This window comes from Pongo pygmaeus, chromosome 2, assembly GCF_028885625.2.
Source record: "Pongo pygmaeus isolate AG05252 chromosome 2, NHGRI_mPonPyg2-v2.0_pri, whole genome shotgun sequence".
NCBI classification, from domain to species: domain Eukaryota; kingdom Metazoa; phylum Chordata; class Mammalia; order Primates; family Hominidae; genus Pongo; species Pongo pygmaeus.
Window position 1 is genome coordinate 147406402 of NC_085930.1, and position 22981 is coordinate 147429382.

Genomic DNA, 22981 nt, shown 5'->3' on the forward strand with positions numbered 1-22981 from the left:
TGTCTCTAAATAAATAATTTTTTTTAAAAAAAGAATAAAATCCTCAAGGAAGTCTACTATTTACTAATCCAGAGGACTGTCCAACACGTATTATAAAGTGAATAAATCAAGTTATAGAACAATGTATATAGTATCATCCCTTTGTTAACAAACCATTTGACAAATCACAGAAATAAATACAACCAAAACCCCTTTAATTCCCATATCATATGTTTATATATATTTTTATAAACCTGGAGGACATTCACAAAGCTTGTTAACTCTGAATCCCTTATGATGGTAAGGAGAGACCAGTACCTTTTTTCTTAATCATGTTTGCACTTTTTCTTTTCCTTTCTTTTTTTTTGGGGAGACTGGGTCTCACTCTGTCACTGGGGTGGAATGCAGTGGCACAATCTCAGCTCAGGGGCAGCCTCGACCTCCCAGGCTCCAGCAATCCTCCCATCTCAGCCTTCCTCATAGCTGGGATTACAGACATATGCCACCATACCCAGCTAAGCTTTGTATTTTCTGTAGAGATGGGATTTCGCCATGTTGCCCAGGCTGGTCTTGAACTCCTGGAGTCAAGTGATCTGCCCGCCTTGGCCTCCCAAAGTGCTAGGATTACAGGTGTGAGCTACCACGCCCAGCCTGTTTGCACTTTTTCATTTGTTGCAACAATTAGTCTTGTTATACTTTTGCAATTAAAAAATTTAAATTAAAAGATAAAAACAGGATTACCACTAAAATAGAAAACAGAGGTTAACTGGCCATAAACACACTCATTAAAAAGAAAAATCTAGGCTGGGCACAGTGGCTCACACTTGTAATCCCAGCACTTTGGGAGGCCACGGCGGGCGGATCACGAGGTCAGGAGTTCGAGACCAGCCTGGCCAATATGGTGAAACCCCGTCCCTACTAAAACTACAAAAATTAGCCAGGTGTGGTGGCGTGTGCCTGTAGTCCCAGCTACTGGGGAGGCTAAGGTAGAAGAATTGCTTGAACCCGGGAGGCAGAGGTTGCAGTGAGCCGAGATCATGCCACTGCGCTCTAGTCTGGGCAACAGAGTGAGACTCCATCTCAAAAAAGAGAAAAATCTAGCTAAGGATATAAAAGCAAAGCCTTTATTTTAATGATAGCTACTCACATAATCTTCTTCTAAAATTGCATATATTTAAGGTGTACAACATTGATGTTTTAATATAGAATAAAGTGCTTGCTACACAGTCAAGTAAATCAACATATCCATTATCACATACAGTTACTTTTCTTTTCTGAGGAGTGGTAAGAGTACCTAAAATCTACTTTCCTAGCAAATTTCCTGTATACAATATTATTAACTATAGTCTTCATGTTGTATATTAGATCTCCAGAATCATTCAACCAAGATAACTCTTTGTACCTTTGAATTATTTCTCTCAACTTTTTTCACAGCCTCACCCACTTGTCTAACACCAAAGGTGGTAACCACCCTTCTACTCTCCCCCAAAATCTTTAATACCCATGTACAAAAGCAAGACATTGGTAATTTTTGGCAAGGGGCTCCTGAATATATCTTCACAGCAACAAACATTTCAAACAAACCAAATCTCTTTCTTGGATCACAAAAATTATTCACTTAATTTCCTACCCAGCAAATTAGGGAAAATAATGCTTTATACTCTGAGACAAAATGCTTTGTTAAGTCTTTATTTAAATGTATGGGATTGAGCAATAAACCCCCATGTGTTAACAACTTGTGGTCCATAACGTAGTAACCTATTTTCTTCCAGGAAATGGTATTACATGTTCTCTGTGCTCAGTTTAAAAGGAAAGAAAAGAAAAAAAAAAAAAAAAAAAAAAGACTGAAAGAGGGGTTCAGTGCAGCTCTAGGCAAGGCTGAGAGAGGAGAGTAAGCTTGCATAAAAACATGAAATCTATAGTTTTGGCTTAAATTTCACTTGCTGAAATTTAACATATTCATCATCACATAAAGTTACCTTTGTTTTTTTTGAGTGAGGAGTGGTAAGAGTACCTAAAATCTACTCTCCTAGCAAATTCCTGTATAAAATATTATTAACTATAGTCTTCGGGTTGTACATTAGAACTCTAGAATTATGCAACCAAGATAACTCTTATCTTTGTACCTATGAATTATTTCTCTCCACTTTCTTCACAGTCTCACCCATCTATATTATATATTTCTTCTATACAATATACAGAAGAAATATGTAATATATACTGGAAAAATAATGTCAATCTTTCCAGTAGATCTCTAATGATTCAAAAGTTTTTGAATTTTAAAACAAAATTTTAAAATTTTAAAACAAAAATTCTCAATAGTCTTATAATAAATTACCATATTCTATATCATGTAATTGATCAATATGGATAAAAGTCAATCTCCAATGTGACATTATTGAGCATATCAGTGAGTTATTCAAACACTGGAGCAGATGGCAAATTCAAATCTTAGTGGGTACTCACTTTTACAGTTTCCTCTGTGTTAAGTTTATTTCCCTTAACCAAGACAATTTGGAAAGGGTTGTTATTTTCCCAAACATGCTGTAAAAGAATAAAATAAATACAAATTATTTTAATGAAAGAAATGAATATTCTATGCTAGCAATGCAATTGTCATCAGTTCTAATGTCTATTGGCAAAACTATGAAAATAGAGCTCTAAACTAACAACTGAAAGTCACATATACTAAATTAAGCATTGGCCGGGCGCGGTGGCTCACGCCTGTAATCCCAGCACTTTGGGAGGCCGAGGCGGGTGGATCATGAGGTCAGGAGATCGAGACCATCCTGGCAAACACGGTGAAACCCCGTCTCTGCTAAAAATACAAAAATTAGCTGGGCGTGGTGGCGGGCGCCTGTAGTCCCAGCTACTCGGGAGGCTGAGGCAGGAGAATAACGTGAACCTGGGAGGCGGAGCTTGCAGTGAGCCGAGATTGCACCACAGCACTCCAGCCTGGGTGACAGAGCAAGACTCTGTCTCAAAAAAAAAATTAATTAATTAATTAAGCATTATAACCCCTAGCACTTGGCTTTCATGGCAAAACATAGGCAGCATTCCACTAATGCTAAGAGATATCACTAAATTAAAAAGCATTAACAAATAGTAATAAAAGCTTTGTATAAATTAAGAGTTGACCATTTATATTAATACAGAAATAACAACATCAAGGAGTAGTTCAATATACAATTTGTGACAAATGAGTAACTGACTAAAAAGTATTAACTGTTCAAATAAAGACAAACTTAAAATTTGCTTTATACAAATATATTACATTCTGAAAAACAATAGTGCCTTTCATATATGTTTAGTACTAAAAGAATTCAGTATTAAGAAGGCAGGCAAATTATACCAAAAATATTACCACAGTTAAGCTGATAGAAATGAAATATACTGGTTAATTCAATTATTTCTGCACATCTAACTTTTCTACTAGAATATCTCCAATTACTCATTGAAGTCCTATATTTAAATCAAAATCTCTAATTTGATGGCATTTTTCTTTGGCAGAAAAAGACACCAAAAATATAAACGGCATATTTACATTTAATTGTGGCTTGAGTAAAAATAATAGTATCTAGAAAGATAATTTTTAAATAAATGGTGATCGATTTTTGGCAAATATGCATTGGTTTTCACAGAAAGAGAAGTGAGCAAAGGAAATATGTGTGAAACTTATGTAAACTAACACAATCACATGCCTTTTGGGGTTACTAAAGGTTCAGAAGTAAAACTTACAGAAATAATTCGTGTTTTCTTTGGTGGTAATGGAAGAGGAAGATTAGATGAATTTCGATTTATGGCAGCCTCTATGGCAATCATTTCCTGTTCATACATTTTCTTGATCTTGCAGCATTCCACAAGTATAAAATGGGGCAGGGTCCTGTTCATCACACAGTTCCGGATATACTATAGGGGCAAGAAAGGGGAAGGTATTGATTTTCAAGCCAACACCTAAATCAATAGAATAAAATGAAGCTGAACAACACTATATCAAATGCACTGTGAAAGTATGTCTTAAACCACAGCTGAATATCAAGAATATAAAAAAAAAATTTTTTTTTTGAGACAGGGTGTATGTTGCCCAGGCTGGAATGCAGTGACACGATCACAGCTCACTGCAGCCTCAATCTCCTGGGCTAAAGCGATCCTCCCATCTCAGCCTCTGGAGTACCTGGGACGACAGGCACGCACCACCATGCTCAGCTAATTTTTATATTTTTTGTAGAGACGGGGTTTTGCCATGTTACCCAGGCTGGTCTTGAACTCCTGAGCTGAAGTGATCTGCCTACCTTGGCCTCCCAAAGTGCTGGGATTACAGGTGTGAGCCACCAAGCCCAGCCTAAGCATATGAGAATTTTAAATCACAATATGAAAAATAGCTATCATTAACTGAACACCTAAGTACCTAAAGAACTGAGTTAGACAATTATTGTATGTTACAGCTAATCTCATTACACTCATTTAACATATTAAAGAAATGAAACTCAGAAGGGTTAAGTTACACACCTAGTACCTGTAAAACCTAGATTTAAACCCACTTGTCTAACACTAAAGTCATACTTCAGCCATTACTTTCAGCTTGGCTAGAAAAGCTGAATATGTGGTTTGCATGTGGCAGATTCACACTTTCTATGGATCCCTGAGATGGCCCCTTTCCATCACAGAGCTCTAGGCAAGTATTACCAGCTGTCTTCCCGTCAAAAACCTACTGATCATCCCAGTTTGATGTTCTATTTCCACAAAACCAGAATGACTCTCCAGAGGCATATAAGAAAAGGGGTGATTATTCATATTACCAAAGATTCCTAACAAAGTAAATAGGAATCCAATGTATTCCTCAGAAGAATGAATTTCCTATATAGATCCAGAGTGTGATTCAATGTATCGTAATTCAATTCAGAACCATTAAAAATAAATTTTTGTCAGAGGAAAAAAACTTCCAGAATGTCTCTCAGAAGTTATATATGATAGTATGATAAATATATTCATCCAAAAACTTTTCACTATGAAAGATCCATTTCTCTCACATTCCTTTGCCTACACTGTATATTCTCTCTCTCTCTTTTGTACAGGGTCTCTCCTGTCTAACTCTGCACAAAAACACATACATGCTTCTGTTTTTCTTTATAATAACAGAGGATAATGCTGGTAAAATATACATTCTCCTTTACATCTCTTAAGGTAAAAAGAAACGTTAAATTAAAGAAACAGGAATCTACTTGAATGATGGCAGAACATGAAGAAAAGTCAGTACTTCTATGTTGCCCACCAAGCACTTTTCATCTTGTTTCTTCTTATGGACTAGAGTTCAACAGCTTACTATCAGAATACCACAACTCCCAAAGCTGTGCACATTAAGTTATAACTGCTCCCGGACCTTATATGTGAGCCACAAAATTTAAGGGCCACACCAGAAACCTGAGAAGAGGTGTAACATCATGTTATCTGCTAATAAATTGCAGCTCCATATTCTCAAACACATATTACTTTATAATTGGCATGCCTATATCCCTCTTGTTTAAACAACAACAATAATATCACAAAATAACAAGACTTTCCTAAAATTCTGTAACTACTAACCTCTAACTGGGCACTTATAATAATATTCCTTACATAATGACTATTTTTTAGTCTCCAAGATATTTTAACAAAAACATCTTCAAGTTACTTGAAGGCAAAGCCAAGGACCTAGTCTTTAAACAGTATAACAGTATACCTTATAGGGAGAGAGGTGCTGCACTGCACATAGCATATTTAAACTCCACTTTACTCCAAAAATAATCTGGGGCAATTCAGTCCCATACAGAAGCATATTCTCAAAGAATTCTTAATTAAATGAAAATAAATAAATACTCGGATGATTAAGAAAGGCTTTTGAGAATGGTCAAACCTAATGCTTGCAAAATTCTTGCCATACATGGAAGTAACAAAAAAGGGGCAAGGGAAATTCCATGCATAAATATTTCAGACTGGAATTGAAAAGTTTTCCTTTACTTAGCTAATGGATAATCACAAATAAGTTTTTATACAATTCAATGGATGACCATTTAATTGATTTTTAAATACTTTACCTCCCCCAGAATATTTCACATTTATACTATATGATGAAATAGAAAGCAGCCATAACAGTGTTAAAAAAATTCATAATGATATAAGACAATAATTATAAGGCTAACTAAAACAATCAAAACAGCCGAATGAGCCGGGCACAGTGGCTCATGCCTGTAATCTCAGCACTTGGAAAGGCCAAGCAAGTTGGGCGGATCACTTGAGGCCAGGAATTTGAGACCAGCTTGGCCAAGATGGTGAAACCCTATCTCTACTAAAAATACAAAAAGAAGCTGGGCATGGTGGCGCACACCTGTAATCCCAGCTACTCGGGTGGCTGAGGCACAAGAATTGCTTGAACCTGGGAGATGAAGGTTGCAGTGAGCCAAGACTGCATGCCACTGCACTCCAGCCTAGGCGACAGAGCAACACTCTGTCTCAAAAAAAAGCAAAGCAGAATACAAACATATACATACATATATTTTTGTGTACAATCATTATGCTAAAATACATACATAACTGCAAAGAAAAGTGACAAAAACATGCCAAAAGGGTAACAATGATTATCTCAGAGGTAACTACTATTATGAATATTTACTATTTAATACTGTATAATTTTCTGTATATTCCAAATGTTCCACTGTGGGAACACATTTTTAAAGTCAGAAATAAAATATATATATATATACTCATAGACTTTTCTGGTAAATTAATAGTTAATATACATACCTGGAACTGAATTAGTGGATGATCACCAAAAACATATTCTACTCTCCCGCTGACTTGCAACACATAATCATAGGGGCTAACTTCATCTTCCTTCCCATGAATAGTCAAACGTTTTTGGATTGCCAATTCATTTACTTTGATAGGATTCATATTAGGAGACACTTGAAAGCTAAACACGTCCTAAAGGTGGAGGGAGATGGGGAAAAAAGCAGTAAATGTTATATTTATGCTGAAAAATCACTATTACAATCATTATGTAATAATATGTACAAGTGTACATAATATTTATATAGGTACATCCTTCACAAATTTTATATGGACGCATATTTAGAATGTAGACAAGTTTACTGAAAGATAAAGATTTCTGATAATTTGAAAGTCATCTTACTGTAGTCATAGTGCACAGCTTCCACAGGTAAGATTAATATTTAACTAAAGGTTACCATTAGGCATTTTCCAATGAACATCTTATCTTTTTTTTTTTTGAGACAGAGTCTCGCACTGTCCCCCCGGGCTGAAGCACAATGGCGAGATCTTGGCTCACTGCAACCTCCGTCTCCCGGGTTCAAGCAATTCTCCTGTCTCAGCCTCCTGAGGAGCTAGGATTACAGGCGTGCATACCACGCCCGGCTTATTTTTTGTATCTTTAGTAGAGACAGGGTTTCACCATGTTGGCCAGGCTGGTCTCAAACTCCTGACCTCATGATCCGCCTGCCTCAGCCTCCCAAAGTGCTGGGATTACAGGCGTGAGCCACCGCGCCCGGCCACACACTGCAGCTATATTTTGTATATATATTTTTAAAAACTTACACATTTCTCACTGGTAAGAAGACAGCCATACTTTATACTAATTAAACCATAAATTAGCAATTATGTCCAATTTTAGAAACATGTAAATAGAAACATATAGAAATTCTAATCAATTAAAAATGAAGATATAGTTTGGAATCGATATAGCATTACCAAATCTGTTCATCATAAGACTGAATGATACAGTTAACACCTGAATCCTCTCATAATCTAGCAAGGTAATTTTTCATTATATGATCATATACTAAAGATATAAGAAGCTGTCTCCCAAAGCAACCAACTGCTACTCTGAACAACTAACTTATTGCTATTCTCTATACTGACCTGACATCAATTCCATAATATTTTCCACTAATTTAATTTAAATAAATCACCCTCCTGAATTTAAGATGTCTTAGATTCAAACTTTTAAAAACTAAACTTACTAAGTATTTCACATCTATTTTTTCCAGTATTTTACTTGTTCTTCTGTGTTTTCTATGAGTTGGTGCCTGCCATAGACTGAATGTTTGTGTCTCCCCTGGCGAATTCATATGTAGAAATCTAATCTCTAATGTGATGATATTTGGAAGTGAAAACTTTGGGATGTGATTAGGCCATGAGGGCAGGGTCCTCATGAATGGGATTAGTGTCCTTATAAAAGAGACCCCAGAGGCCGTGCACGGTGGCTTACACCTGTAATCCCAGCACTTTGGGAAGCCGAGGCGGGCAGATCACCAGGTCAGGAGATCATGACCAGCCTGGCCAACATGGTGAAACAAAAATTAGCTGGGCATGGTGGTGCATGCCTGTAGTCCCAGCTACTTGGGAGGCTGAGGCAGGAGAATCACTTGAACCAGGGAGTCGGAGGTTGTAGTGAGCTGAGATTGCGTCACTGCACTCCAGCCTGGTGACAGAGCAAGACTCCGACTCAAAAAAATAAATAAAATAAAATAAAATAAATAAAAAAGACCCAGAGAGCTTCATCTCCTCTTCTGCCATGACATAGCAAGAAGACAGGTATGTATGGACCAGGAAGCAACCCCTCATAATGAACTGGTGCCTTGATCTTGGACTTCCCAGCTTTCAGAATTCTGAGAAACAGGCCAGGTGCAGTGGATCACACCTATATGGTGCCTTGATCTTGGACTTCCCAGCTTTCAGAATTCTGAGAAACAGGCCAGGTGCAGTGGATCACACCTATATGGTGCCTTGATCTTGGACTTCCCAGCTTTCAGAATTCTGAGAAACAGGCCAGGTGCAGTGGATCACACCTATATGGTGCCTTGATCTTGGACTTCCCAGCTTTCAGAATTCTGAGAAACAGGCCAGGTGCAGTGGATCACACCTATAATCCCAGCACCTTGGGAGGCCGAGGCGGGCGGATCACTTAAGCTCAGGAGCTCAAGACCAGCCTGGCAAACACAGTGAAACCCTGCCTCTACTAAAAATATAAAAAATTAGCCGGGCATGGTGGCTCCTGCCTGTAGTGCCAGGTACTCGGGAGGCTGAGGCAGGAGAATCCCTGAACCAGGGAGTTGGAGGTTGCAGTGAGCCGAGATTGTGCCACTGCACTCCAGCCTGGTGTCAGAGCGAGACTCCATCTCAAAAAATAAAATAAAAAAAAAATAAAAGAGACCCCAGAGAGCTTCCTCTCCTCTTCTGCTACATAAGGACATATCAAGAAGATAGTTATGTATGCACCAGGAAGCAATCCTCATAAGACACGGAATGAACTGGTGCCTTGATCTTGGACTTCCCAGCTTCCAGAATTGTGAGAAACAGGCCAGGTGCAGTGGCTCACACCTGTAATCCCAGCACCTTGGGAGGCCAAAGCGGGTGGATCACTTGAGCTCAGGAGTTCAAGACCAGCCTGGTGAACACAGTGAAACTCCCCTCTACTAAAAATACACAAAATTAGCATGGCATGGTGGCACCTGTCTATAGTTCCAGCTACTCGGGAAGCTGAGTCGGGGAATCCCTTGAACCTGAAAAGAGGCAGTTGCAGTGAGCCTAGCTCATGCTACTGCACTGCAGCCTGGACGACAAAGTGAAACTCCATCTCAAAACAAAACAGAACAAAACAAACAAAAAACACTAGAATTGTGAGAAATAAATTTCTGTTGTTTATAAGCCACGCAGTCTATGCTATTCTGTTACAGCAGCCCAAACAGACTAAGATAGTGGGACACACATCAAAGAACACAGGCTAGGATGCTAGGAATCATTTTGAGAAGTCGCATGCCTCCTCTTTCCTCCTCGACCTCACCTCCCAGTAAGACACCAGTGATCTTATATCCTAATAGTTTTCCCATATTTCAAGCAGTTGTTCAATATCACTTTCAATGACTTCATGAAATATTGTACCTTTTTTTTTTTTTTTGAGACAGGGTATCCCTCTGTCGCCCAAGCTGAAGTGCGGTAGCGCAATCTGGGCTCACTGCAAACTCCGCCTTCTGGGATCAAGCAATCCTCCCACCTCATCCTCCTGGGTAGCTGGGACTACAGATGTGCACCATCATGCCCAGGTAATTTTTGTACAGATGGAGTTTCACCATGTTGCCCAACCTGGTCTTGAACTCCTGGGTTCAAGAGATCCTCCCTGTTCAGCCTCCCAAAGTGGCTGTGCGCCACCTCACCTGGTGAAGCCAGTGTTCTCAAGTTGAACTCTCATCACCTTTCAACAGTAAATTCCCCTATTCTACCTCTCTTGACCACGCAGAATTCCTTAAACAGTATTGTAAATTTGACCTTGACATTCTGATGATACTCAAATCTTGACTTAAACTGAACTTTAGACTCAACGTATCTCAGGACAGAATGACGAATGGTGTTTTTCCCTAGATAAACTTACTTGTTTAGAGAAAATGCCTGAAGGTAGAATCTTTTTTTCACATCTGTCCTAACAAATACTTACTAACATGTTGTCTAAAAGGAGGCAAAACTGGGTAAAACCAGAGACACCTGGATGAAATCCTGGCTCTGCCACTGACCAGCTATGAGGACTGGCACAAAACACTAAATTTGTCTTCCTTTCAGTCTCTTCACTGTAAGATGGGGGAAAGACAACAACACTTTGTAAGGTTGGTGTGGGAACTGGAGAATATATGAAAAATAAACCATACCAGGAATTATGCAGAATAAGTGCTCAACACAGAATAACGACTGTTAAGTCATTGAGCACTTACCCTGCATAATTGGTTGTTGTCATTGCTATGGTTATCACAGTAATTCAAGAACAAAACAAAACATCTGGCCGTGCGCAGTGGCTCATGCTTGTAATCCCAGCACTTTGGGAGGCCGAGGTGGGTGGATCATCTGAGGTCAGAAGTTTGAGACTAGCCTGGCCAACATGGTGAAACCCCATCTCTACTAAAAATACAAAAATTAGTCAGGTGTGGTGGCAGGCGCCTATAATCCCAGCTACTCAGGAGGCTGCGGCAAGAGAATTGCTTGAGCCTGGGGGGCTGAGGTTGCAGGGAGCCAAGATCGTGCCATTGCACTCCAGCCTGGGCAACAGAGCAAGACTCCGTCTAAAAAAAAAAAAAAACAACAAAAAATCCTTGAGTTTCTACCTTAATCTAATGCCAGACCCTAGATGCTATACTTGATACAACAGTAGTAGCATCATCCAGTTTGTATAATTGCTATGAACATTCAGAAATGGATGGGCTGTATATCAACTCTATTATAATGCCTACTTCCATATCATTAATTAATTCACATAGTCACAGAATGCAAATTTAAGAATATGGAAACAAAGAGACCATTTTGATTAGGCTTTCATTTCTACCAATGGAGGGAAAAATCACATGAGAAAAAAATATTTCCAATAAGGAACACTATATCTAGACCAGCAGTTGGCAAACTTTCTCTGTAAAGGACCAGGTTTGGCAAACAACATACAACACAGTGGTCTCTGCTGAATATTCTTTTTTCTTCTTCTTCTTTTAAACACCCCTTTACAAATCTTTGAGGTTTTTTTCTTTTTTTAACATCCCTTTAAAACTGTAAAAACCAATTAAACAGTCCAGTTTGCCAATCCCATTCTAAATCACCATTCCACTGTATCAAAACAGATAGGTGTAAAGAATATCACTTTAGACTATTATACATAATCCTAAACATATTTCTATCTGAAACCTAAAATTGTTCTTTATAATAGTGCTTGCTAGGCAAACGAGAGACACTTCTAAAAATGGAGTTGTATTCAGGTAAAAATGGGAAATTTATTACAAAATATTTCTTAAAAAAATATAATCCTACCTGGCAGTTTTCAAAATGAACAGCTACAATGAGCTTTCCCCCATAAAGTTTATCTTCTAAGTTTTCAGGGATGGATGGTTCATGCTCTGGTGGATATGTTTGTTTTAGCCAGTCCATCCAAGACAATCCCACAAGTGACAGGATTTTTTCCTCGCTGAATTTGCGCATTTTTCTTCGAAATTCATTTACTTCAGGATCCTTCAAGGAATCAAATTCATGCAGACCTAAACACATTTTTTAAAGGTGTCATTTTCAGTAGCTAACAATAATAAAAAAGAATATAGAAAGAATACAAAGTATATTCAACAAAAACTAACTTGGATGTTGGATGCTTGGCTTTTATCAAGCAGATGAAACTAGGGAGGAAAACACCATGAAAGATAAAAAAAAAACCCAGATAAAACAATAAATCTCATGTACAGAAGACAAACATACAATTATATTTTTTAAAAAAATACAACTCAAAACCTCATAAAGAAATGTAGTTTGCTTACCAGTTTTACAAAGTAATTCACAATACATATTTTAAAGCCACACATAAAAGATTCATTGTTTTTATTTACAAAGCAAGTATTAATAAATCACATTTAAAATATGTGAGAAAGACTAAGAATCTGAAAAACAGTTTCAATACTACATTAGAAGAAAACTAAGAATCAAGTTATTATTTCACCAAAAGTTGGTATACTATGGGAATGGCTATGATACGTAGGGGCAGAGGGAATATGGAAAATCTCTGTATCTTCCTCTCAATTTTGCTGTGAACCTAAAACTGTTCATAGTCTTTAAAAAACCAAAAACAAACCAAAGAAAACCTAGTATATTTAAATTTTATAGACTGAATTTTCAGTTCATTGTGATTTTTAAATGGTTATCATATATTGTATTAATTAGTCAAAAATCCCATAAACATAAAATTGTTCTTTATTGTTTGGTTGACTCTCAAACAACATGGTGGTTGGGGCACCAACCCCCCACAGAGGAGAAAATTCACATATAACATTCATTCATTCATTCACTGAGACAGAATCTTGCTCTGTTACCCAGGCTAGAGTGCAGTGGTGTGATCTCAGCTCACTGTAGCCTTCATCTCCTGGGCTCAAGCGATCCTCCCACTTTAGCCTCCCAAGTAGCTGAAATTACAGTCATAAGCACATGCCACTATGTCTGGATAAATTTTTAGTAGACATGAGGTCTTGCTATATTGTCCAAGTTGTCTTGAACTCCTGGGCTCAAGCAATCCTCCCACCTCAGTCTGACAAAGTGCTGAGGTTACAAGTGTGAGTCACCATGCCCAGCCCACATGTCACTTTTGACTCCTGAACAACTTAACTACTAATAGCCTACTTATGACCAGAAGCCTTACCAACAACATAAAGTCAGTTAATACTTATTTTGTATGTTATACATGTTATATACTGTATTCCTAAAGTAAGCTAAAGAAAATGTTAATTATTCCAGCTCTCTTCTGATTAGAAAAAAAGAAAATGTTATTAAATAAATCACAAAGAAGAGAAAATATATTTACTATTTATTAAGAGGAAGTGGATTGGCTGGGGGCGGTGGCTCACGCCTGTAATCCCAGCACTTTGGGAGGCTGAGGAGGGTGGATCACCTGAGGTCAGGAGTTCCAGACTAGCCTGACCAACATGGAGAAACCCCATCTCTACTAAAAATACAAAAAAATTAGCCAGGCGTGGTGGCGGGTGCCTGTAGTCCCAGCTACTCGGGAGGCTGAGGCAGGAGAATGGCGTGAACCCGGGAGGCAGAGCTTGCAGTAAGCCGAGATTGTGTCATTGCACTCCAGCCTGGGTGACAGAGTGAGACTTCACAAAAAAAAAAAAAAAAAAAAATAGGAAGTGGATCACCATAATGTCTTCATAACTCATCATCTTCACATTGAGTAGGCTGAGGAGGAAGTGGAGAGGTTAGTCTTGCTGTCTCAGGGGTGGCAGACACAGAAGACTGAAGGAGGTACAAGGGGAGGCAGCAGACGCAGGCATACTGTATGTAACTTCACAGATATACATCATAATTTCTGACTTCTTTGCTTTTTCATTTCTGTAAAAATGTTTATCTGTATAGTACCAATCCTACCACTGTTCGCTTTAGTTTCAGTGCTGGTATCATAGAAGGGGGCATATTATAAAAGAAGTCAAAAGCATTCTTGAATAATCAGAAGCCTTCTGTCAGACTGTTGCATGTGAATTTGTTTTCGGGCACTGTTTCTTCTACATCTTCTTCCTCATCATCTGGCACTGCTTCAGAAGCACTCATCTCCATGAAGTTGTTTTCTGTTCATTCCTCTCGTGTGGTGTTTACTAGCTCTTGGATTTCTCCACGATTTGTATCTTGAAACCCTTCACCACCACTGCTGCCTTTTATGCCATCTCCACAATCTATTTCATAATTTCCTTGATTGGTTCTGTTGTCAATCCTGTGAAGTCATGTACAATATCGGGACAGAGATTTCTCCAACAGGAATTTACTGTTTTGGGTTTGATAGCTTTCACAACTTTTTCTATATGAACGATGGCATCTTCAGTGGTGTAATACTCCCAGACTTTCATGATGTTCTATCCAGGTTCTCTTCCATACAGTACCATGAGTAATGAGCCTTAAAGGTCCTTATGACCTCCTGATAGGCTAAATTAGAGATGTTGTGTTTGGGGGTAAGTAGATCACTTTGATGCTTTCAGTGTTGAACTCAGGGGGTTCTGGGTGGCCACGGGCATCATCCAATATCAAAAGAACCTTAAAAGGCAGTCCCTAGGCTGGGCACAGTGGCTCACGCCTATAATCCTCCTGTCATCCTAGCACTTTGGGAGGCCCAAGGTGGGGGGATCACTTGAGGTCAGGAGTTCAAGACCAGCCTGGCCAACATGGGGAAACCCATCTCTATTAAAAACACAAAAATTAGCCAGACATGGTGGTGTGTGCCTGTAATCTCAGCTACTTCGGAGGCTGAGGCAGGAGAATCGCTTGAACCCAGGAGGCGGAGGTTGCAGTAAGCCGAGATCGCACCACTGCACTGCAGCCTGGGCGATAAAGTGAGATTCCATCTCCAAAAAAAAGGCAGCCCCTTACTGGCAAAGTAGTTCCTGACTTCAGAACAAAGCAGTGATGGAACCAATCCAGAAAAAGGGTTCTCATTGTCCAGGTCTTCTTGTTGTACAACCAAAAGACTGGCAGCTGGTGTTTCTTTTTCCCTTCAAGGTTTGGGGGTTAGCAGCTTTATAAATAAACTGTATTACAAACTAGTCTGCATTTGCACAAAACAGTAGTTAGCCTTCCTGTCTTAAATCCTGGTGCTGACTTCTCTTCCTTACTAATAAATGACCTTTGTGGCATTTTTTTTCTCCAGAATTGGGCACTTTGATCTGCATTAAAAACTTGTTCAGGGCCAGACAAGGCAGCTCACACCTATAATCCCAACATTTTGGGAGGCCGAGGTGGGAGGATCCCCTGAGGTCAGGGGTTCGAGACCAGCCTGGGCAAGCCTGGGCAACATAGTGAGACCTCATCTCTACAAAAAATTAAAAATTAGCTGGGCATGGTGGTGCATGCCTGTAGTCCCAGCTACTCATGAGGCTGAGGTGGGAGGATCACTTGAGCCCAGGAGGGCAAGGATACAGCCTGGGCAACAGAGTGAGATCTTGTCTCAAAAACAAAACACCAAAAATCTGTTCAGGCAGGTATCCTTTCTCCTCAGTGATTTTTCTTAATGGCATCTGGGAACTCATCTGCTATTTCTAGGTCAGGAAAAATAACTTCTCCTATTACCTTGACATTTTTTTATGCCAAACCTTTCTAAAATTGTCAAATTGGACGGGCACAGTGGCTCACGCCTGTAATCCCAGCACTTTGGGAGGCCGAGGAGAGGAGGGCGGATCACGAGGTCAGGAGATGGAGACCATCCTGGCTAACATGGTGAAACCCCGTCTCTACTAAAAATACAAAAAAATTAGCCGAGCGTGGTGGTGGGGACCTGTAGTCCCAGCTACTCGGGAGGCTGAGGCAGGAGAATGGCATGAACCTGGGAGGCGGAGCTTGCAGTGAGGCGAGATCGCACCACTGCACTCCAGCCTGGGCGACAGTGAGACTCCGTCTCAAAAATAAATTAATTAAAAATAAAAAATTAAAAAATTAAATTGTCAAACCATCCTTTGCTAGCATTAAAATTCTCCTGTACTAGATCCTTCACTTTCTTATTGCTGTCACATAACTTTGCCTTTTCTTGAATCAGATTAGAGTCTATTGGTATGCCTTTCTTATAGCAATCCTGTACCCACATACAAGCTGCATTTTTAATCTGAGATAAAAAGGTGATTCACAAAAAGTGCAAGGTTTAGCATCTGCTGACATAGCTGCAGCGACAGTTTCATGAATTTGTTTTTTCACAATGGCACTTATACTGGATTGATTTATCTCGAAATGGCAGGCAACCACAGCTGCAGACGTCCATCTACAGTACATATCAAGCTATTCAGCCTTTTTTTATATATATATATAAGGCATTTGCAGGCACAATCACAGCACACTAGTACCTAGAGCTCCTAGGCTTAAGCAATCCTCTTGCCTCAGCCTGTGCACCCAGCTGCATTCAACTTTTTTCTTATAATATCATGACTTTTCTCTGTTCTTAGAAGTACTTCCAGGATCACAAGTGGCATTTTGTATGGGTCCCACAGTGTTATTCAAGGTTTGCAGTATTCCAGTAAACACAATTTTAAAAATACATGAGAACTGGGAGAGATCCCTTTTTACTGCAATATGCAATTTACTAGACAGAGGAACTGCTCAAGTGGAGATGATTAGAGTCACATGGCATTTCTGAGCATATGCTCACAACACTTAACCTCACCACAATAGCAACAGGAGGTGGCTGCAAAATTATTACAGTAGTATAATACAGTTAATTTTATGCAGTTATGATTTAATACTGTATCTTTACATTTGTTTGCACTTCTTTCAACTGCAAATGGCACCATGTATGGTTGTCTAAATGTCTGTGTATGTAAGTTTTGAAATTTTAACTTTTTATAATAGATTTATGTGTATTTTATGGTAGTAAATGATACATACACATCATGCATTAATGACATACTTAACTTTTTAATTTTTTCGCTATTTCTAGGCTGTGATTCGTCTGCAAGTTTTTTCAAATTGTCACAAATCTCAAAAAAAAGTTTCAATATATGTATTAAAAAATATCCATGTATAAGTGGCCCTGCACAGTTCAAACCTATTGCTGAAGGATGGGTTGTACTTAATTTTTAGTCACTTCTGCCATTAAGACAATTATATATGACAACTTTTTCAAAAACTTATGATTATTCCAGTAAATAATTTTAGAAATCTAAAAGAATGAATCAACATACATAAATGTTTATGTGTGCATTCATTTTTACCTATCAGGTTGGCACATATTTTAAAATTTGATAATACCCTGTGCTGGAAGGTGTAGAGAGAAAAAGGCATTCTAGTATAGTTTTGGTGAGAAACTACATTGATATGAACTTTTTGGAGGGCAATTTTGCAATATTTATTAGAAATCATACACACACACTCACACATCCTTGGACCTCACAATTTTATCAATCGTAATCTCAACCTGAGAGATTCAGGACCAACGAAGAAAGCCAGGTATAGTAACCCAACACCAATGCCACATAAGATGCCTTGCTTCTAGTTAGCCCACCTCCAGCTCCCTGCTGCCAATAATTTCCCATCAGGCATCTCTGAAACCTTCCCTTTTTTTCACTGTAAAGCTTTCCCACTCCCCTGCCTGCCTCTGAGTCTCTGCCAAACTCAAGTTCTTTTACTATAGCAACCTCTGCATAAATAGTCTCTGTTCTCATCTGAGTGGTCTTTGTTTATTTCTACAAACCTATGGGTATACTATCAATATATGAATATTTGCTGCAGTTTTGTTTATAATAATTAAAATGTAATCTAAAGGCCATCATTCAGGACTGGTTAAATAAAGATACATCCATATATCATTATACAGTGGTGCAGGAGATAAAAATACAATCAATCTTTGTGTTTTTAAGGGAACCAGATATTTTTTAAAAGTAGGCAGAGAATGGGTCAGGTAAAATCCCTTTTCTGCAAATTCAAAAGAAAGAATACAGAATATGCATAAGTTTTTGTTTTGGATACTTGAGATGACTCTATTGCTAGTGGTATTTTGTAGTATTAGGGAGGAATGCACAGTGAGGAAAGTTACTTTTTATTCCATAAAATTAATCTATACTATACTATTTGAACATATGCATGTCAGTAAGGGTTGCATTGTCTTTTTACTTTTATGCACTGAAAACAATAGTTGTTATTTCAAAAATATATCCTAGAATCAATTTTGTGGTATTAAATATAGAAAAACAAAACACAGCAAAGGTATAACACAGCAAAGGTAAAATGATTTCCTGGATAGTTTTAGATTTGGAATAAAATACATTACTCTAAATTAGCTATGAATGGACTGTAATTTGGGTGGAAAGGCTGAAGCATTTTAGTGCACTGTTAATATTCATTCTATTCACAGGCAATAGGTATTACAGGTGAGGAAAGGGAAATAAGTACCCAATAATACATACATCTAACAAAAATCAAACGCTTTATTTCCCTTAATCTGCTACAAATCATGTTTAACCCACCTTCTAAATGTCTCTCAACTCTGTCCACTTCTCTCAATTCCTGTAACCATTAACCTAATCCTGGCCATCATCACCCTTCCTTTGGGTTACAACATTTTTTCACTAATTTCTCTACTCAAATTCTTAATCCCTCCAATCCACTCTTCATTCTACAACCTAAATAATCTTTCTAAAATGCAAATTTATCACATTACTCCCCTACCTATATTTCTTCAATAGCTTCCCAAGTGTTCTTAGTAGTAAAACTCTACTTTTTACATGGCCTGGATGGCACTGTATGCTCTGCAGATGGCTGCCTCTCTAGTCTTTCCCAGTTGTCCTATCTGTCCCCCTACATCACCCATAATCAATTTCTTTTCCTTGAATAGGCCATTCTTCACATGTGCCATTTCTTTTTGTTTTTTCCTTTCTCCACCTCTCTTTATCTGCCAAATTCCTAATCAGCATTGATGGCTCAGTTTAGGTATACATCTCCTAAGAGGTCATCCCTGATTCACCTAAGTGACTTTCCTTTTCACAAGTTTTGTTTTTCATTAATTGGCAAATAATAATTGCATGTATTTATGAGGTACAATGTGATAGAGTTTTTTTGTTTGTTTGAGACAGGGTCTCACTCTGTCACCCAGGCTAGAGTGCAGTGGCATGATCACGGCTCACTGGAGCCTCAACCTCTGGGCTCAAGCCAAGTGATCCTCCCACCTCAGCCTCTCAAGTAACTGGGACTACAGGCACACACCACCATGCCTGGGTAATTTTTTGTACTTTTTGTAGAGATGGGGTTTTGCTATGTTGCCCAGACTGGTCTCCAAATCCTGAGCTCAAGTGATCCACCCACCTCATCCTCCCAAAGTACTGGGATTAGAGGAAGAAGCCCCCACGCTCGGCCAATGTGATGTTTTGACACATGTATACATTGTGCAATGATCAAATCTGGCTAATTAGCATATCTGTCACCTCAAATATTTATTATTTCTTTGTGAAGAGAACATTTAAAAATTCTCTCATAAATATTTTGAAATATACAATACATTATTATTAACGATAGTCACGGTGCTATGCAATAGAATGGGGGTGGGGGTGGTTTTGGGATGAAACTGTTCCACCTCAGATCATCAGGCATTAGATTCTCTCTCATTAGGATCACACAACCTAGATCCTTCACATTTGCAGTTCACAATAGGATTCTTCGCATTCAAGTTCCTATGAGAATCTAATGCTACCACTGATCTGACAGCAGGCGAAGTTCAGGTGGTAATGCTCACCCAACCTGCTGCTCACCTCCTGCTGTGCGGCCTGGTTCCTAACCAGGAACAGGGAGCAGAGGAGAACCCCTGCAATGGAACACCTGAACTTATTCCTGCTAACTGAAACTTTGTATCCAGTGACCAATGTCTCCCCTTTCCCAGCCCAATACACCCCCTTTATCTGCCCCCAACTGGCTCTGGTAACTACCATTCTACTGTTTACTTTGAGTTCAACTTTTTCAGATTCCACATTTAAGTGAGATCACACAGTATTTGAAGGTGACCCTTTCTGACATAGCATAGCAGTTAATACATTGCAATAAAACTGTGTTTACTGATCCTCACTTCCCACTGGATTGTGAGGTCTAAGCAAAGACCATATCACCCACGGTCACTGGTAAAATTTCAAGTATAAACACTCAATACTACTGAACTGCAATCACTAATGTTTTGGTAATGTTTTTCAATACATTATGAATAAGGGACCCTGTTCATGTAACTGTTGGAATCACACTAAAAAATACAGCTTTCATTTATTCCAGACGCACTGAATCCCAATCTCTGAGCATATTCATTTTAAGAAACTGATACAATCTAAATTTGGGAACCACCATAAAGATCTCTTAAATACAGAAATTTTAGGATGGGCGCGATGGCTCACGCCTGTAATCCTAGCACTTTGGGAGGCCAAGGCAGGCGGATTACGAGGTCAGGAGATTGAGACCACCCTGGCTAACACAGTGAAACCCCATCTCTACTAGAAATATAAAAAATTAGCCAGGCATGGTGGCAGGTGCCTGTAGTCCCAGCTATTCGGGAGGCTGAGGCAGGAGAATGGCGTGAACCCAGGAGGCAAAGCTTGCAGTGAGCCGAGATGGCGCCACTGCACTCCAGCCTGGGCGATAGAGCGAGACTCCATCTCAAAAAAAAAAAAAAAAAAAAAATAGAAATTTTATCAAAAATACGAACACTTTAAGCTAAGTAATTTAATTTTAAACCTAGTTAATACCCTACATACCTCCTCGTAAGAGAATCTAACAGCAAAGCTTAAATTTTCCTTAAGACTACTGTAAAATTTACAGTCAAATATAATTTTTATATTAAAAAAGTACTGAGTGAACAATTTATTCATACTAAAGAGGGTGTTAAAATCCTACAGACTAGGTCGGGCACGGTGGCTCACACCTGTAATCCCAGCACTTTGGAAGGCTTAAGACAGGCAGATCGCTTGAGGTCAGGAGTTCGAGACCAGCCTAGCCAACGTGGCAAAACCCCATCTCTACAAAAAATATAAAAATTAGCTGGGTGTAGTGGTGCAATCCTGTAATCCCAGCTACTTAGGAGGCTCAGGCACGAGAATCACTTGAACCCAGGAGGCCGAGGTTGCAGTGAGCCAAGATCGCGCCACTGCACTCCAGCCTGGGCAACAAAGTGAGACTCTGTGTATTTAAAAAAAAAAAAAAAAAAAAATCCTACAGACTAGCTATTTCCCTCACTTAAGGTATACCACAGGTTTAGATAGGTCAGGAGAAATAAGGGAGTTTACAAATATGTTTCTCAGAATGCTAACAAAATCCTCTGATTACGATTATTTTACTGAGTGTTTGGAGAAATTAATATAGGGGTGGCATACACCTCACTACAGAGAACAAACAGAACTCAAACAACAGCTCTGTAAATAATTATTTGGAATAAACACAGAAAAAAAAAAGATTAGCCACATCATCTTTCAGGAAAAGGTATTTTTAGCCTAGTCAGGGCAATTACGTCTCTAAAGGTTCTATTGTTTTCTTTGGAGAGAGGAGGTGGCAACCTTGTTCCTAAAGTTAAACTGAAATAATTGTTTATTTTTTCCCAGGAGGCATGGCCTCATCAAGCCCTGGTCCTCACAGACAAATCAGCAACTGCAAAAATTGACTTGACTTCTCAAGTATTAAAAGTGAAAATTCATTCTTAAATACTCAACTTACTCAATTTCTTAAATAAATGTTAACATTTAAATTTGTGTATATAATCAAAATGCCAAAGAATACAAAAATTAGGCAGGCGTGGTGGTGCATGCCTGTAGTCCCAGCTACTTGGGAAGCCAAGGTGGGAGAACTGCTTGAACCTGGGAGGCGGAGGTTGCAGTGAGCCAAGAAGGCGCCACTACGCTCCAGACTGGGTGACAGAGTGAGACCTTGTCTCAACAACAACAACAACAAAAAATTAAATTCATTAAAGTCTAATATAGATCATATCCCTATGCTATGGTACGATAAAAGGTAAGGTTGCCAGGTTAAAAAAAAACAGTATGCGCAATTCAATTTGAATTTTAGATAAACAATGAATATGTTTTTAGCATAAGCACAGCATATGTAATATTTCAATCTTCAATATTTTTATTTGCCACATCTGGCAGGCATAGGAAGAGGTAATGGTGGCCAATGAATCTATGTTTTGGTAAGTGTTGGGAAGGAGGTAAATTTCAGAGAGATACCAATGCCTTGAAGAAACTTGGCCCACATCTTGGGTAACACAGTAAGATTCCATCTCTACAAAAAAAAAAGAAAAAATTAGCCAGACTTGGTGGCTTGCACTCAGCTACTCAGGAAGCTGAGGTGGGAGGATCACCTGACCCTGCGAGGCTGAGGCTGCAGTGACCGGTGGTTGCACCACTGCACTCCAGCCTGGGTGACAGAGCAAGACCCTGTCTCAATTTAAAAATAAAAACAAAAACAGCTGGATGCAGTGGCTCACACCTGTAATCCCAGCACTTTGGGAGGCTGAGGCAGGCAGATCACCTGAGGTCAGGAGTTTGAGACCAGCCTGTCCAACATGGTGAAACCCTGTCTCTAATAAAAATACAAAAATTAGCCGGGCATGGTGGCAGGTGCCTGTAATCCCAGCTACTCAGAAGGCTGAGGCAGGAGAATCTCTTGAACCCGGGAGGCAGAGGTTGCAGTGAGTCAAGATTGCACCACTGCACTCCAGCCTGGGCAACAGAGTGAGACTCTGTATCAAATAAATAAATAAATAAAAATAAAAATAAAAATAAAAAGGCCAGCACAATGGCTCACACCTATAATCCTAGCACTTTGGGAGGCAAAGGCAGGTGGATCACTTGAGCTTAGGAGTTTGATACCAGCCTAGGCAACATGCTAAAATCTACATGGGCATGGTGGCGTATGCCTGTGGTCTCAGCTACTCAGGAGGCCGAGGTAAGAGGATCACTTAAGCCTGGGAGGTTGAGGCTGCAGTGAGCTGAGATCGCACCGCTGC

At 39.1% G+C, this 22981-nt stretch overlaps 1 protein-coding gene across 8 annotated transcripts in view; it reads right to left on the reverse strand.

The window, feature by feature from the left end:
• Positions 1–22981, reverse strand: part of PIK3CB (phosphatidylinositol-4,5-bisphosphate 3-kinase catalytic subunit beta) — a 184203-nt gene that overhangs the window by 81006 nt on the left and 80216 nt on the right. For all 8 annotated transcript variants that reach the window (XR_010125764.1, XM_054482054.2, XM_054482055.2 and 5 more), the window contains 4 exons: positions 11815–12038; positions 6760–6939; positions 3718–3888; positions 2446–2523 (listed from right to left, as the gene is read on the reverse strand). Coding sequence is in view for 7 of the 8 variants with exons in the window: in XM_054482054.2 (XP_054338029.1) it covers positions 2446–2523; positions 3718–3888; positions 6760–6939; positions 11815–12038 (653 nt within the window). In the remaining variant the exon portion in view is untranslated. The remainder of the gene's footprint in view (positions 1–2445; positions 2524–3717; positions 3889–6759; positions 6940–11814; positions 12039–22981) is intronic.